This window comes from Oryx dammah, unplaced genomic scaffold (assembly GCF_014754425.2).
Source record: "Oryx dammah isolate SB20612 unplaced genomic scaffold, SCBI_Odam_1.1 HiC_scaffold_23, whole genome shotgun sequence".
NCBI classification, from domain to species: Eukaryota; Metazoa; Chordata; class Mammalia; order Artiodactyla; family Bovidae; genus Oryx; species Oryx dammah.
The window spans coordinates 25416605-25432978 of NW_024070207.1; the positions used below are offsets into that span (position 1 = coordinate 25416605).

Sequence of the window (16374 nt, forward strand, 5' to 3'; positions counted from 1 at the left end):
CGGGGGATCTTAGTTCCCTGGCCAGGGATCAAATCTGCATCCCCTGCATTGCAAGGTGGATTCTTAACCACTGGACCACTGGGGAAGTCCCTAGAGGCTTCTTAAACAGAGTCAGAGCTTGCAGTTCTTTCAGCTGTAATCCACTTTTATTATACAGGAGCACTATTGATGTGGTGGTAAGCTTGGGGGCAGGGAAAGAAGTCTGTAGTCCTATGATTGGATCTCAGTCTTTTAGTGAGCCTGTATCCCTGAACTGTGACCTTTACAAGTGCCTCTCAACTTTTGCACCCTTCCCTTTAGCAGAGACAAGAAGGCTAGAAGGAGCTTGAATTGGGTATTTCCCTGCCTCCTGGTCAGCTCAGCTTTAGCAAAACCCAAGGATCTAACAGAAGCAGAAGAGATTAAGAAGAGGTGGCAAGAATATGAAGAAGAACTAGGCAAAAAAGATGTTAATGACCCAGATAAACCACAATGGTGTGGTCATTCACGTAGAGCCAGACATCCTGTAATGTGAAGTCAAGTATGCTTTAGGAAGCATTACTACAAACAGAGCTAGGTGATGGAATTCCAGCTGAGCTATTTCAAATCCTAAAAGTCAATGCTATTAAAGTGCTGCACTCAATCTTTCAGCACAAAATCCTACAAGCTAGGCTTTTGTAGTGTATGAACCGAGAACTTCCAGATGTACAAGCTGAATTTAGAAAAGGCAAAAAAATGAGAGATCAAATTGCCAACATTCACTGGATCATAGAAACAGCAAGGAGATTCTAGAAAAACATCTACTTCTGCTTCCTTGGTGACTCAGATGGTAAAGAGTCTGCCTGCAGTGTGGGAGACCCGGCTTCAATTCCTGGGTCGGGAAGATCCCCTGGAGAAGGAAATGGCAAACCACTCCAGTATTCTTGCCTGGAAAATCCCATGGACGGAGGAGCCTGGCAGTCTACAGCCCATGGGGTCCCAAAGAGTTGGACAGACTGAGTGACTTCACTTTCACTGCTTCAGTGATCACACTAAAGCCTTTGACTGGGTGGGTCATAACAAACTGTGGAAAATTCTTATAGATGAGAATACCAGACCACCTTACTTGTCTCCTGAGAAACCTGTATGCAGGTCAAGAAGCAACAGTTAGAATTGGACATGGAACACCTGACTCGTTCAAAATTGCGAAAGGAGTATGTCAAGGCTGTATAATGTCACTGTGCTTATTTAACTTATATGCAGAGTACATCATGTGAAATGCTGAGCTGGATGAATCACAAACTGGAATCAAGGATGCTGGGAGAAATATCAACAACCTCAGATATGCAGGGGCTTCCCTGGTGGCTCAGACAGTAAAGAATTTACCTGTAATGTGGAAGACCTGGTTTGGGAAGATTCCCTGGAGGAAGGCATGGCAACCCACTCCAGTATTCTTGCCTGGACAATCTCCATGGACAGAGGAGCCTGGTGGGCTACAGTCCTTGTGGTCGCAAAAAGTTGGACACGACTGAGGGACTACACACAGATATGCAGATGACACCACTCTAATGGCAGAAAGCAAAGAGGAACTAAAGAGCCTCTTGATTAGGGTGAAAGAGGAGAGTGAAAAAGCTGGCTTAAAACACAACATCAAAAAACTAAGATGATGGCATCTGGTTCCATCACTTCATGGCAAATAGATGGGGAAACAATGGAAGCAGTGACACACTTTATTTTCTTTGGCTCCAAAATTACTGCAGATGGTCACTACAGCCATGAAAGATGCTTGCTCCTTGAAAGGAAAACTATGACAAACCTAGACAGAATATTAAAAAGCAATGACATCACTTTGCCATCAAACGTCTGTATAGTCTCAAAACTATGGTTTTTACAGTAGTCATGTACAGATGTGAGAGTTGGACCATAAAGAAGTCTGAACACCGAAGAATTGATGCTTTTGAATTGTGGTGCTGGAGAAGACTCTTGAGAGTTCCTTGGACTGCAAGGAGATCAAACCAGTCAATCGTAAAGGAGACCAGTCCTGAATATTCATTGGAAGGACTGATACTGAAGCTGAGACTCCAATACTTTGGCCACATGATACGAAGAACTGACTCACTGGAAAAGACCCTGATGCTGGGAAAGATCAAAGGCAGGAGGAGAAGGGGAGGACAGAAGATGAGATGATTGGATGGCATCACTGACTCGATGGACATGAGTTTGAGCAAGGTCTAGGAGCTGGTGATAGACAGGGAAGCCTGGCGTGCTGCAGTCCATGTGGTTGCAAAGAGTCAAACACGACTGAGTGACTGAACTGAACTGAGGCAATGGAGGAAAAAAGAAAAAAGAGCTCTGGGGACTTCCCTGGTGGTCCAGTGGCTAAGACTCCTCACTCCCAATGCAGGGGGCCCCAGGTTCAACCCCTGTTTGAGGAACTAGAGTCCACATGTCACAACTAAAGATTCCCTCATGCCGCAACTAAGATCAAAGATCCTGCATGCCACAACTAAGACCTGAGGCAGCCAAATAAATAAATTAAAAAGAGCTCTGTTGCTTGACCTGGTGATGAGTGCTGTAGAAGGAGATGTAAGGAACTCACTTGCACATGAACCTGAGTCCTGTTTCTCTTTTCTCTTATAAAGCCCAGCTGGCCAGAGCCATCTTCTTGTACCCTTCTGACTGCTATCCAGAGGCAGTGCCGAGCTGCTAGCCTGCCTCAATACCCAGCTCCCTAACCCAGATCAGTAGCTCTGGGCCCAGCTGTTGACATAGATTTCTTTTTCCTCTGGAGCTTCCTTTTCCACTTACTATGAAAACACATCCTTTGTTTCATTCTTTGTGTCTTTTGTTCAAGGGAGAGGTGGACAGAGGCTTACTTTTCTTTGGATCTTACCTATCTCATATTTCCCCCTAGATCAAGATTCTTGGGCCTGAAATAGGAGGAGGTTATGCTAAAGAAGCTGCAGTTCTCATAACAGCTCTAATTTTGTCTGGGGCCTGTGCTTCAAACAGTCTAGGCATATCAGTTATGTATCCATGTCTGAATGCCACCATGTCAGTGTCTGGTGGCCCTTGATTTTGAAAGTGAAAGTATATGTAAGAGGTGTGTTTTGTATGTCTAGAGTCTGAAATATTGGTATGTTGGGGCTTCCCTGGTGGCTCAGTGGTAAAGAATCTGCCTGCCAATGCAGGGGACATGAAGATCCCACATGCCATGTGCCACAACTATTGAGCCTGTGCTCTAGAGCCCAAGAGCCTCAGGCCTTAGAGCCTGTGCTCCGCAACAAGAGAAGCCACTGCAGAGAAGCCCGTGCATTGCAACTAGAGAGTAGCCCCGACTCCTCGCAACTAGAGAAAGCCCTGCATGGCAATGAAGACCCAGCACAGCCAAAAATAAATTTATAAATTAATTTTTAAAATAATAAAAGATTGGCATGTAAATATTAGACATTTACCTGCAGACCTACCCTTTGTGTGGTGATGGTGGGGGGTGGGTATGTGGATATAGCTCATTGCAGTTGAATATTATGTTTACAACATCACACCAAATGTCCCTGCCCCATAGCTTCATGCTGATGTCTGAGAAGGAGCAAGTGTGACACTGATCAAGACAAACCATAAATTATCAATTTCAAAATGAATATTAATTCCCTAGTGATAGTTTCGGAGCACTGGTTCAGTGGTAAAGAATCCACCTGCCAAGGCAGGAGACTCAGGTTCGATCCCTGGGTTGGGAAGATCCCCTGGAGAAGGGAAATAGCAACCCACTCCAGTATTCCTGTCTGGGAAACCATGGACAGAGGAAAGAGCCTGGGGGCTACAGTCCATGGGGTTGCAAAAGAGCTGGACACAACTTAGCAACTAAACAATGACAGTTTCCATGCTGTTATATTAATATTACTTTCCTAAAAAAGCTAATTCAGCATAAGCTCAAGGCTGGCTCTTGCTCATGCATCGTGCCACTGGTTGGCAGACTTGGCTTTGCAAGGAGATTGCAAGAAATGAGGGCTGTTGTAGTGGAAGCACACTCGGGCTTTTGTGAGGAGGGTACAAATTGCATCCTTCTCAGGACCTGAAACTGTGGACACCAGGAGGCCGAATGCCTCTGCAGGGGAGGTTGATTACTTTTCCTAAAGGTAAAATAACTCAGTGATCAGGCTTTGGTGGGAGCTTTGAGTGGGGCACTGGTCATACTGGATGATACAAGGCCCAGCAGACAGCATGGCCACCGAGAGGCTGGCATTCTCTGGGATGAACTCTGTGCTTTCTTGGGCTAGCTACTCCACTGCTCTGGGCCTGTGTCCCAAATCTGTAAAAGAAGGGTGTGAACTGATGACCCTTGCAGTGTGAAGACCACCAGGGTTTCTTCCTTTAAGTTGGGTACAGAAGACCAAGGCACTTTGCTTTGAAGAGCCACAGGATCCAATGGGACTGGTTCTCTGTGATTGATTATTACTGAAGGGCTCTGGGAATATTTGTCTCATTTGTCAAATGAAGATACCTTTTTGTTTTAAATTTCTTATTTTATATTGGAGTATAGTTGATTAACAATGTTGCGATAGTTTCAGGTGTACAGCAAAATGAATCAGTTATACCTGAAATGAAGAAATCTCGCGTGAGGGTTACATAAAGGAAAATGAGAATATGCCTTTTGAGAAAAACGACCTGGCTGATACAGGGCAACTAAGCCTGTGCGCCACAACTACTGAGCTCACAAGCTGCAACTACTGAAGCCCATGAGCTCTAGACCCTGTGCTTCCCAACAAGAGAAGCCACCACAATGAGAAGCCTGCACACCACAACCAGAGAGTAGCCCCCACTGACACAACTAGAGCAAAGCTCGCATAGCAATGAAGACCCAGCAGAGCCAAATAAATACAATTATTTAAAAATTTCTCTTAAAAACAACCTGGCTTTCATTCATGTTGATGTATGACAGAAATCAAACCAATACTGTAAAACAACCGCCAATCAATTAAAAATAAATAAATATTAAAAAAGAAAAAGAAAACAACCTGGCTGAGGCAAGGATTCCCTCTCACTGGGACACCTTACTGCTTTGGTTTAACAGAAGGAAGTGTAAGGGAAGTCTCCAATGAATCCCAAAGTGAAAATAATGTCAGGCAGCATTCTTAGGATGAAGGTTATGTAATGAGGATTATGTTATAGTAACTTACTCCTGAGGTGTCCACTCAAGGTTTTCAAAACCCCAGTCCATGTCATGGGCTACATGAAGTCAAATGAGACCAACTGGGCTTACCAGTCTGGAAATCCAGTGAAGAACTCTATTTTAGCTCCACTTCCAGGATTCCAGGAGAAGGAAATGGCAAGACCAACTGGGCTTACCAGTCTGGAAACCCAGTGAAGAACTCTATTTTAGCTTCACTTCCAGGATTCCAGGAGAAGGAAATGGCAACCCACTCCAGTGTTCTTGCCTGGAGAATCCCAGGGGCGGGGGAACCTGGTGGGCTGCCGTCTATGGGGTCGCACAGATTCGGACACGACTGAAGCGACTTAGCAGCAGCAGCAGCTGCCGGGATTCCAACATTTCCTACAGGGATCACATCAGCACCAAATGATTGCCTGGTAAAACAGTACTTCTGTGTATGTGCTCAGTTGTTGTTCGGTAGCGTCTGACTCTTTGTGACCTCAAGGACTGTAGCCCGCCAGGCTCCTCTGTCCATGGGATTCTCCAGGCCAGAATACTGGAATGGGTTGCTATTTCCTTCTCCAGGGGATCTTCCCCACCCAGAGATTGAACCCGCATCTCCTGCGTTGGCAGGCAGATTCTTTACCACTGAGCCACCTGGGAAGCTAGGATGCTGGGGGAGGATACAACCCTTAATCTGTTCTTTGCTGGTGTGTCACTCAATTTGGTTTAGAACAGTTTATGTGCTCAGAGCTGCCCAATTATAAGCCTAACACCCCATGATCAGAACTCAAGTAAGTATACTTCTATTCTTAAAAAAATAACACCTAAGAACAAACTCCATTCCCCTTCCATACATTTAAGATAACTCTTTATTTAAAAATTCACTTTTCACAGCTGTCTCAAAGGAGACGTATTATTGGATGTGAAACAACTTTAGAAGCTTTAGAAAGCAAGATATAAAGTTTTTTTTTTTTTAGTAATTTTTAGATTATTGTAAGATGCTGATACTACTCCTGTCTTTCCGAGATTGTTTATAGCTTTTCAGCCAAAAGTAACCTCAAGAAAGACCACCGATCTTGAGTAAACCTATTTGATGGTAGCCAGTGTTAAAGACCAGAGAGGGCAATGGCACCCCACTCTGGTACTCTTGCCTGGCAAATCCCATGGATGGAGGAGCCTGGTGGGCTGCAGTCCATGGGGTCGCTAGGAGTTGGACACGACTGAGCGACTTCACTTTCACTTTTCACCTTCATGCATTGGAGAAGGAAATGGCAACCCACTCCAGTGTTCTTGCCTGGAGAATCCCAGGGACGGGGGAGCCTGGTGGGCTGCTGTCTATGGGGTTGCACAGAGTCGGACACGACTGAAGCGACGCAGCAGCAGCAGTGTTAAAGACTGTTTTTACAAATCAGTGTTAATTTCCTTATATTAAAAGAATTAATTTATTTACCTTTGTGGTATTTGAAGTACACAGTAAGAGAAATGCTTCTTTGTAGGACTCATTTTAAAAGACCTGTCCACTTTAGACCTTAGACTGAGGGGAAATTACCCTCTGTAGCAATGTTTTGGATATTTCCTCTGCTTCATCTCGCCATCCTGCCTTAATCCTTCTGGAACCAAGAAGAAGTAGAGATGCATTAAAAATAATATATTTGTCTTTTTAAAACCCGTCAGTTATGGAGAAGGGTATCGGCTACTCTTCCAGGTAGTCTGAGTCTTTGCAAGTGTGTCAGACTAGGTATGTGTGTTAACTGCAGGATCTGTGCTGAATACTGTCTGACTTCCGGTCTCTGTATGGCAAAGCTACCTGCTCAACTGTCAACAAAGACCAGCTGGGTTCAGAATTCGGTCTGATAATGTCCGGTGGCTTTTGTTTGTACAAGATACTGTAGTTGTATTTTTGAAGTTTGAGGAATCTGATGTTTGAAAAGAAGGTCAGGGTCAATAATCAGAAATGAGAAATTCTGTTTTCAAAAACATCTGGTGAGGATGGCAACGTGCGCACACTGGGGCCCAGTTGTTCCTCTCTCCCAACAGAGGCTGGGCCTCAGGGTGCACTCCCCTCCTCTCTGTGCAGAAGGCCCACATCACACACAACCACGGTGCTGATGTCTGACACACAGCCACAAGTGCAAAGGGAGAGAAGAGAGGAGTGAAAGTAGTGGAAGCACAGCCTAAAGCAAATGCTTTGCCTCCAAAAACAGAGCCTCTCTTTCCACTGGGAGCATCCAAGCTGTGAAACTGGTCTTGGATGAACCCTTGTGAGAGGAAATTCCAATGTAATCAAGGCACTTTATTTCAGCAATCACTTCACAGTAGCACCTCAGTGTTCACAATTAAATACATTTAACAGAAACCACCTTAAAGAATTGATGCCTTTAAACTGTGGTGTTGGAGAAGACTCTTGAGAGTCCCTTGGACTGCAAGGAGATCAAACCAGTCAATCCTAAAGGAAATCAGTCCTGAGGATGAGATGGTTGTATGGCAACACTGACTCGATGGACATGAGTTTGAGCAAGCTCTGAGAGCTGGTGATGGACAGGGAAGCCTGGCGTGCTGCAGCCCACGGGGTCGCAAAGAGTCAGACATGACTGAGCGACTAAACTGAACTGAACTGAACATTAAAGAAGACTTGCACTGCTCTGAGCCAAGAACTCTGTACCGAGAACTTAATGCTTTTTAAAAAGTGGGCCTGAGGACGCTACTCGGGAAGCTGCTCTTCTTGCTTTGCACAGCACGAAACCAAAATAATTCATTTTGGTGTTGAATTAGCAGGAATCAAGTCTCTCTCAAGGAAGATAATATATTTGAAGGTGTGATTGCTTTTGAGGAAGGTGCAATATGCCTCACTGTCCTTATGGGGTCTCCTCTGTGTTGCTTTTGAAGCAGCAGAACCCGTGTGGCAGGACTCTGATTCCACCATCTTCTCCCCAGAGAGGACAGTGAACAGAATTTGGAGCATGTGGGATGAATGCTCGGCTGCCACCTTCCCATGAATCCCTGTAATGTAGCCTCTTAGGAAGCTTCCCTTGTGTCCAGCATTGGGCTGAATGTTTAAATTACCATGGGTGGGACTCTACTCTGCCTGGAAATACACTGTTCTCTCACTGGGGACTCATCCCACCCCATCTTGCATGTGCATGCAATACCAAAGGGTGAGGGTGAGGATGGGATAATGGAAAGTGGAGGAAAAAAAAAGTATAAGTCAGTATAAACATACCTTGGGTACTTGGAAAACTTTTATCATGCACAAAGGCCCACTGGCCAATGACTGGGGAATGGCACCTCCTGATAGAAGGCCTCCTTGACATTCTGTGTGAATGACATTCCCTTAGAAGTTCCCATCTGTTCACACTTAACCCCATTTGACACACGAGAACAAAGATGCTGAGAATTCACCTCTTTACTGAAAAATACAAAAATGTGCCCTACTTTAAAAGAGGGGCACTGACTTTTTGCATTTGTTCAACTCATTTAACAGGCATTTGGTGAAATGGTCTTGGTACTGTGCTGTGCATAATGGGAACCTGGCAGAAAAATACTTCAGAAAAACTGTCATAGACCATATCTTAGTCATAAGGGACTACAGCATGCTTGCAGGTGACAGGGGATGATTCTGGGCCAACTTCAGCCTGGCCAGAGGGACAGAAGGGCAGAGAAGGCATGGATGGCACAGGCCGCCTGCATGACAGTGGCTCCAGAAGAACCCTTCTCCAATCAGGCTCCAGAACAAGGATGGGATTACAGGGCCCATCCGAGATTATGCCCACAAGGGGCCCAGTGGGGGAGGCATATTTCTGAACATTAATGCCCTCTGACATCTCCTCCCCTTGACCCTCATATTCTTAAACCAAACCTTCAATTAGAGAGGAAAATAGGGATTGGTTTACTATATTGAGCAATTTATGTCATAGTAACCACTCCCCCACACACAACATGTCACAGTTTTTTTCTTCTTTTATAATTGAGTTTTTATTGGTTGTTTTGAGGATCACTACACAGACATTTCAGTTAGTACACAATTCTTCACATACATACCAGAAATCGAAAAAATCATGTAATTGTGATTCTCAACAGTTATTCCAGTGACTTTCCAGCTTAAAATTTGGAGCAAATTTTCCTTAACAGGATATCAAGTACCAAATATCTTCAAATATTGATATTCTGTTACATCATACGTCTCACTGATTCACAATTTAATATCATATACACTACATACTCAAACTGTCAATAGTTCACAGGACATTAACCAAGTTACTAGGAAACCTGAACTACCATGACCAAAGATATTAATAGAGGGCACAAAATTCTGGCCAGGAGAGCCAAGATCAAGGAGTAGTTTGCTGTAGGAAATAATTCTACCAAAACAATATGGGAATAGAAGTAATTTAAAGTTTTCAAGACATTAAATGCACAACTGACTCCAAATTGCCACTTTAGTATGCTTTTGTATTATAGGATATAAAAGCTACCCCCATGTATGGAATGTTAAGCTGACACCCAAGACAATCAAATCCTCCCATATCCAATATCCCACTATTTTCTGGTTGTACCAAAAAATAAACAATGAGCAAATGTCATGTATGGATGTGAGAGTTGGACTATAAAGAAAGCTGAGCGCCGAAGAATTGATGCTTTTGAACTGTGGTGTTGGAGAAGACTCTTGAGAGTCCCTTGGACTGCAGGGAGATCCAGCCAGTCCATCCTAAAGGAGATCAGTCCCGGGTATTCATTGGAAGGACTGCTGTTGAAGCTGAAACTCCAATACTTTGGCCACCTGATGCGAAGAGCTGAGTCACTTGAAAAGACCCTGATGCTGGGGAAGATTGAGGGCGGGAGTAGAAGGCGATGACAGAGGATGAGATGGTTGGATGACATCACTGACTCGATGGACATGGGTTTGGGTGGACTCCGAGAGTTGGTGATGGACAGGGAGGCCTGGCATGCTGCGGTTCACGGGGTCGCAAAGAGTCGGACACGACTGAGTGACTGAACTGAACTGACTGAAATGATTTCACCTCTTTTAAAAAAAAGCATTTAGACTTAAAAAAATGGGATGAGGTGGGATTTCCTCCTTTTTAAAAATGTTTCAGAGCTACTAAAAAACTTGCATTTACAAAATAGTTGATAAAAATATTCCTCTGGATTGTACAAGAAGGGACCACTGACCAGACTGGGTGTGCCATATTAATCAGACTTGGCTTCTTTTTGTTCTGCTTCATCAGAGGTTGGGCTCGCCTCAATTTTAGTCTCTCCATTTTCTGCAGGTAAGTCTTTTTTAGTCTTTTGGTTGGCCACTTCCACCTGTTTTCCCTTTGCTCCTCTTTTCCCTTTTGTTTGCATTTTTTTGTCTGAAGATTTATCCTTTCCCTCAGCCTTTTTTGGCTTCCACTTTTGCAGGAGCCGGTTTAGCTGACAACCTCGATCTCCTCTGGGGCTCCTCCTTCGCTGCCCTCTCTGCAGAGCTGACCTACCTCTTGGGCATCATGGCAGCGGGGCAGGCGAGAGCTGGGAGCCTGAGGGCTGTGGCACGCCAAGAGCCTTCACGAGGCCAAGTAGCCTGACTGCTGCCACTCTTCCCGCTGCCCACTAGGAGAAGCTGTTTCTTTATTGATAAAATATCTTAGGAAAGTTTCCACCACAGCCCCGTTCCCTTCAGTTTACCCTTAGTGAGTGCTAAGTGCCAAGCTTCCCGATAACCAGGTATCTTTTGGCTTCCATTTTTGCTTCCACTTTTGCCTTCCACTTTTTCCTCCCACTCTGAACACTCCTTAGTGATTTTTCCAGTTCTTAGATGCTGGTCCAGCTGATGGATTGCACCCAGTCCCTTCTGTTAATGCTATGTCTGGTACAGGGTGGAGAAATGTATCTTGACAGTGGATCCTCAGTGGTCCAACTGCCTCTACCCCCTACCTTCCAGGGATAGAGTCACCCTGGGTGTGGGGGAAGCTGAGCATACTAAAAGTTCCTTTCACTTGTAAAAGAATGAAACTAGAACACTTTCTAACACCATACATGAAAATAAACTCACACTGGATTGAAGACCTAAATGTAAGACCAGAAACTATAAAACTCCTAGAGTAGAACATAGGCAAAACACTCTCCCACATAAATCACAGCAGGATCCTCTATGATCCACCTTCCAGAGTAATGGAAATAAAAGCAAAAATAAACAAATGGGACCTAATTACACTTAAAAGCTTTTGCACAATGAAGGAAACTATAAGCAAGGTGACAAGACAGCCTTCAGAATGGGAGAAAATGATAGCAAACAAAACAACTGACAAAGAATTAATCTCAAAAATATACAAGCAGCTCCTGCAGCTCAATTCCAGAAAAATAAATGACCCAATCAAAAAATGGGCCAAAGAACTAAAAAGACATTTCTCCAAAGAAGACATACAGATGGCTAACAAACACATGAGAAGATGCTCAACATCACTCATTATCAGAGAAATGCAAATCAAAACCACAATGAGGTACCATTTCACGCCAGTCAGAATGGCTGTGATCCAAAAGTATACAAACAATAAATGCTGGAGAGGGTGTGGAGAAAAAAGAACACTCCTACACTGTTGGTGGGAATGCAAAGTAGTACAGCCACTAGGGAGAACAGGGTGGAGATTCCTTAAAAAACTGGAAATAGAACTGCCTTATGACCCAGCAATCCCACTGCTGGGCATACACACCGAGGAAACCAGAATTGAAAGAGACACGTGTACCCCAATGTTCATCGCAGCACTGTTTGCAATAGCCAGTACATGGAAGCAACCTAGATGTCTATCAGCAGATGAATGGACAAGAAAGCTGTGGTACATATACACAATGGGGTATTACTCAGCCATTAAAAAGAATACATTTGAATCAGTTCTAATAAGGTGGATGAAACTGGAGCCTATTATAGAGTGAAGTAAGTCAGAAAGAAAAACACCAGTACGGTATACTAACTCATATATGGAATTTGGAAAGATGGTAATGATGACCCTATATGCAAGACAGCAAAAGAGACACAGATGTAAAGAACAGTCTTTTGGACTCTGTGAGAGAAGGAGAGGGTGGGATGATTTGAGAGGGTAGCATTGAAACATGTATATTATCATATGTGAAGTGGATCGCTGGTCCAGGTTTGATGCATGAGACAGGGTGCTCAGGACTGGTGCACTGGGAGGACCCTGGGGGATGGGATGGAGAGGAAGATGGGAGGGGGGTTCTGGATGTGAAACACATGTGTGCCCGTGACTGATTCATGTTGATGTATGGCAAAAACCACTACAATATTGTAAAGTAATTAGCCTCCAATTATAATTTTTTTTAAAAAGGAAAACAAAAATTAAAAAAAAGTTCCTTCCGTCTGAAAGAGATATTCAATATGAGCAAGTTGGATTTTTAAACAGGTTTCCCTCAAGACAAGGCAGGCCTGGTTATGGAGGGCCCAGAGGGGCTTGTGGCTTGTCTTACTGGGACATAAAGATTGCTGTGGCTTGTCTTACTGGGACATAAGGATTGCTGACACCCTGGACACTGCCTTGATATTTCAGCCTACAGAGGTGAGGAAAATTTAGCTTACCTGGGTCCAAGTTCACTACAACTCACCACCACCAGTCCGGCAGGTTGTATCCGTCACTGCACTCACATAGGCACCATGAAGCAAAGCTAATAAACTCATCTGGGATTTTTGGATAAATACTCTCTTAATACAGCCTATGGTTTTCTACAGTCTCAAATGGTAATCTCGTGACCTACAAATCAGTCATCACTACCTGAGCAAACAAAAAAGTATTTCAAGTGAACACAGGTAAAGAATCTGGCCTGAACTGAATGCTCCCCCCCAACTCCACACCAAACAGATTCCACAAAACCCACCTCTTTAAAATAATACCATCAAAAATATATCTTTTGATGTTAGAAAGTCCTCAAGAGGATATTCACTCATAGAGTTCAATTTGAACCCCATCCACCAGGTGTATGGTTTGACTGTATGCAATTCTCTTAAACTGTTCACTCTTAGCTCAGTGCCACTTTATTCAAAATTGTTTCAATTTTTAGACAAATTTCCAGTTTGTACACCTTGCTCCTACCCTCCACCATAATGTCACTATTTTAGCAATGATTTCAGGCTGACACATCATAGCATACCAAACATTAAGTGGTAGAGCTAGGACTTCCCTGGTGGTCCAGTGGCTAAGACTCCCCACTCCCAATGCTGGGACCTGGGTTCAATCCCTGGTTAGGGAACTAGATCCCACATACCCCCAACTAAGACCTGGTGCAACCAAATAAATATTTTTTAAAAAGATGTAGGGCAATCGCTTTCTACACTGCTTTACTGAAGACTAAAAACAATGGCAGGAGTCCCCCGCACTTGGACTTTTAAGCTGTCTCCCCATATCAGTCTCAGCCTAACTAAACAGACACTTACTCATATAGTGTATGTGAATTATTCCCTAACTCCAGTGCCTGAATATTTATAAATTCACTCATTTAGCTAAGAACTTTTTGGTATTTTAAGTAATAGAGTTGAACCCTCTCATAACCTAGATCCTTAATGCATTAATGTGCACTTCCCAGATCAGAACCAGCCCCAACATGACCCCACAAAGTGCTCAATAAAGGATACCAGGAATAAAAGGATAAACAATAAAAGGATATCAGTTCAATAAAGGAAATTGAACTTTATTATGTTTAATTTTTCACAGGAAATAGGAACAACAGTGATTTCCTTTTCTTGCTCTTTTAGGAAATCACATTACTTCTGATAATTGGCAATTTCTATAAACTGGTGTTTACTTATCCCATTTTCACTTGCCAAAGCCCCCAAAGTTCAAAACTTATTTGCCAAACATGGAAAAGGCATCAAAAAAAGAAAAAACAAACTTGAGAATGTCTAGGACGAAAGTGTCCAAGACTTGAAGCAGGTTTTATAATTGCTGCCCTCACAAATCGTTGTTTTCAGGCTTGCTGAACTGCACTTTGGTTTCGCTCCCATCAATTGGAATCTCAAGCTCCTTCCTAAGGGGAGAAAATGGCAAATATTCAGTATTTGGAGTTGTGGACCAAGTTAGATATACGATGTACATTTTATGCTTGTTTTAAAATGTGTATTCTCCCAAACGCCCAAGGAACATAGTTCCAAGGTCTCTTTAGGGAGAATTTCCCTTTGTGCGCAAAATTTATGGGAGTGCTGAAAAACTCAGTATTCAATATTATTTTTAAGCGTTTTTAATGCACTATTTAAGAATCAAGCTTAAATGCACAGAGACTTCGCTGGTGGTCCAGTGGCTAAGACTTCTTGCTCCCCAGGCAGGGGGAGCAGTTCAATCCCTGGTCAGGGAGCTAGATCCCACAGGCCAAAACTAAAGATCGCGCATGCTGCCACCAAGACCAGGTGAAACCAAATAAATATTTAAAGACTAAACGCGCAAAATTGTACGACCACCAAATTATCTAAAATTTTAAAGAAAGGCAAGATTCAATCCTGCGTTTGCACAACGGGGTCTCACTCGCCTCCCACTGACCTAAACCCCGATCCAATGAAACGTTATTCACCGAAACCTACGTTTCCGGAGTTAATTCACTCACTCACTCACCGCACCGCCCCAAACCGGGAGCCCAAGGGCGGGCAGCCTCCAAGGGCTTCAAGCCCCCCACCGAGTTCAGGCTCTGGGGTAAGGGACAGCGCCAAAGGCGTCGGGAGAAGAGCCCTAACGTCGCAGAAAATTTTGGGCGCCTCCAGAGCAAGCCACTTACCGAGCGAACACATTGGGGTACTGGCTGCGCTGGAAAACTTTCTCCAGCTCCGTCAGTTGCAGCCGGTGGAACGAGCAGCGGTGGAAGCGTGGCTGCCTGTCCGAGGGCTGCGGATCCTCCGCGTCCGCTTGCATCGGCTCCTGTGGAAACTCCTCCTCGTCGCAGCCGCCGCCGCCGCCGCTCTTCAGCATCTTGTCGACCACGGGGTCGGGAGCTCCCGCCCCAACCTGGCCCTGTTCTCCTGCTGTTGCTGCTGCCGCCGCTCCCGGCTCGGGTTCTGATCCCGACTCCTCCTCGACGGCGGCACCTGTTGCGATGCCTGAGACCTCGGTGGGGTTCGTCTCTGGAAAAGAAAACGACAAGAAGTCTGGGCGTCGGAGCGCCGAGTGTGCGGGGCGGCGGGAGGCGCAGGCCCGCGACCTGAGAGGCGACGGCGACCGTGCCGCAGCCGCGTCCCGTCCACTCGCCTCGCCCAGGGAAAGGGCCTTTCCCTCGAGTTCGCCAGAGCACCTATCCCGCTCCGGGCACTGACCAGGTTCTTCCTGGAGCTCGTCGATTCCCAGGCTGAGGTAACTGGAGTCTTCGTGGTGGCTTCTGGGCTCACGGTCCATGTCGCTAGCGCTGTCCAACCAGCTGTGTGGCTCGGCCGACTCTGCGCTGTTGAAGGCGGCGATCCAGAGGTCCGGTTCGCGGCGTTGGGAGTTTATAGCTGGTCTGCGGCCGTTGACGCCCACGCCGACGCGCTAGCTATTCTGCGTCGACTACGCGACTCCCCAGTAACGGCACGTGCGGTGGGCGTAGCCGTTGGGGCATGCACGTGGACAGGGCGTGGCCATAGAGTAGAGGGATGCGCGTGGGGAGAGTCCTGGCAGGGGTCGAGCGGGTGAGGGCGCGCGAGCTCCCACCTGTGGCTGAGCTGAATACTCCCGGCTATTGCCTTGGGTCGGTCCTGAACTAGGGGCTTCTCCGGATTGTGCGAGCTGACCTGGGACGGGAGAGGGGGTTTGGGAATGAGACCTCAACGTGGCGTCCCGGAAGCCTGGGAGAAATGTTGGGAGAACGTCTCTCCACCTGGCCCTCGATGGGCTCAGGCTTGTTGCCATTAGTTCTTCCCCACCCCACCCCACCCCACCCCGCCCCCGGAGCGGGAGACGCAGAGATGGGACTGGAGAAACCGCGGGGCCCCAGCAACCCCAGCCGACTGAGACGACAGTCGTCCCCCCTTGTCGCGTGAGCTCTGAGAAAGACTCCCCTCTGAGAAGTCAGTAATTAATGGATGGGACTGTGATTCTGTTCCATTCGGTCTCAAAGTCCATGAAACGGGCTAGTGATTCAGACGGAAAGATTAGGTGGGAGCCTACTTGCTGGGTTTTTGCAATAAGGCACTAAAAGCAGAGCCCGTCTCGTTCCCTGGGAGCTACTGGGGGCAGGAAATTGGGGCTGAATTTGCAGAGCACACAGTGTGCGCGGATGCCTGCTGCGAGAAATCCAGCCTGTTCCTTGCAAATGCAACAGGT

At 45.6% G+C, this 16374-nt stretch overlaps 1 protein-coding gene and 1 pseudogene across 1 annotated transcript; both read right to left on the reverse strand.

Moving 5' to 3' along the window:
* Nucleotides 1-10297: 10297 nt before the first annotated feature.
* LOC120881461 lies at nt 10298-10595 on the reverse strand (annotated as a pseudogene).
* A 3163-nt stretch (nt 10596-13758) lies between these two features.
* On the reverse strand, nt 13759-15608 carry LOC120881462 (rhox homeobox family member 1-like). Its single transcript, XM_040265164.1, has 3 exons — nt 15390-15608; nt 14858-15200; nt 13759-14119 (listed from the first exon to the last, which is right to left on the reverse strand). The coding sequence occupies exons 1-3, from the start codon at nt 15466-15468 to the stop codon at nt 14044-14046; spliced, it is 498 nt and encodes a 165-aa protein (XP_040121098.1). The 5' UTR covers nt 15469-15608; the 3' UTR covers nt 13759-14043.
* Between the last annotated feature and the right edge of the window lie 766 nt (nt 15609-16374).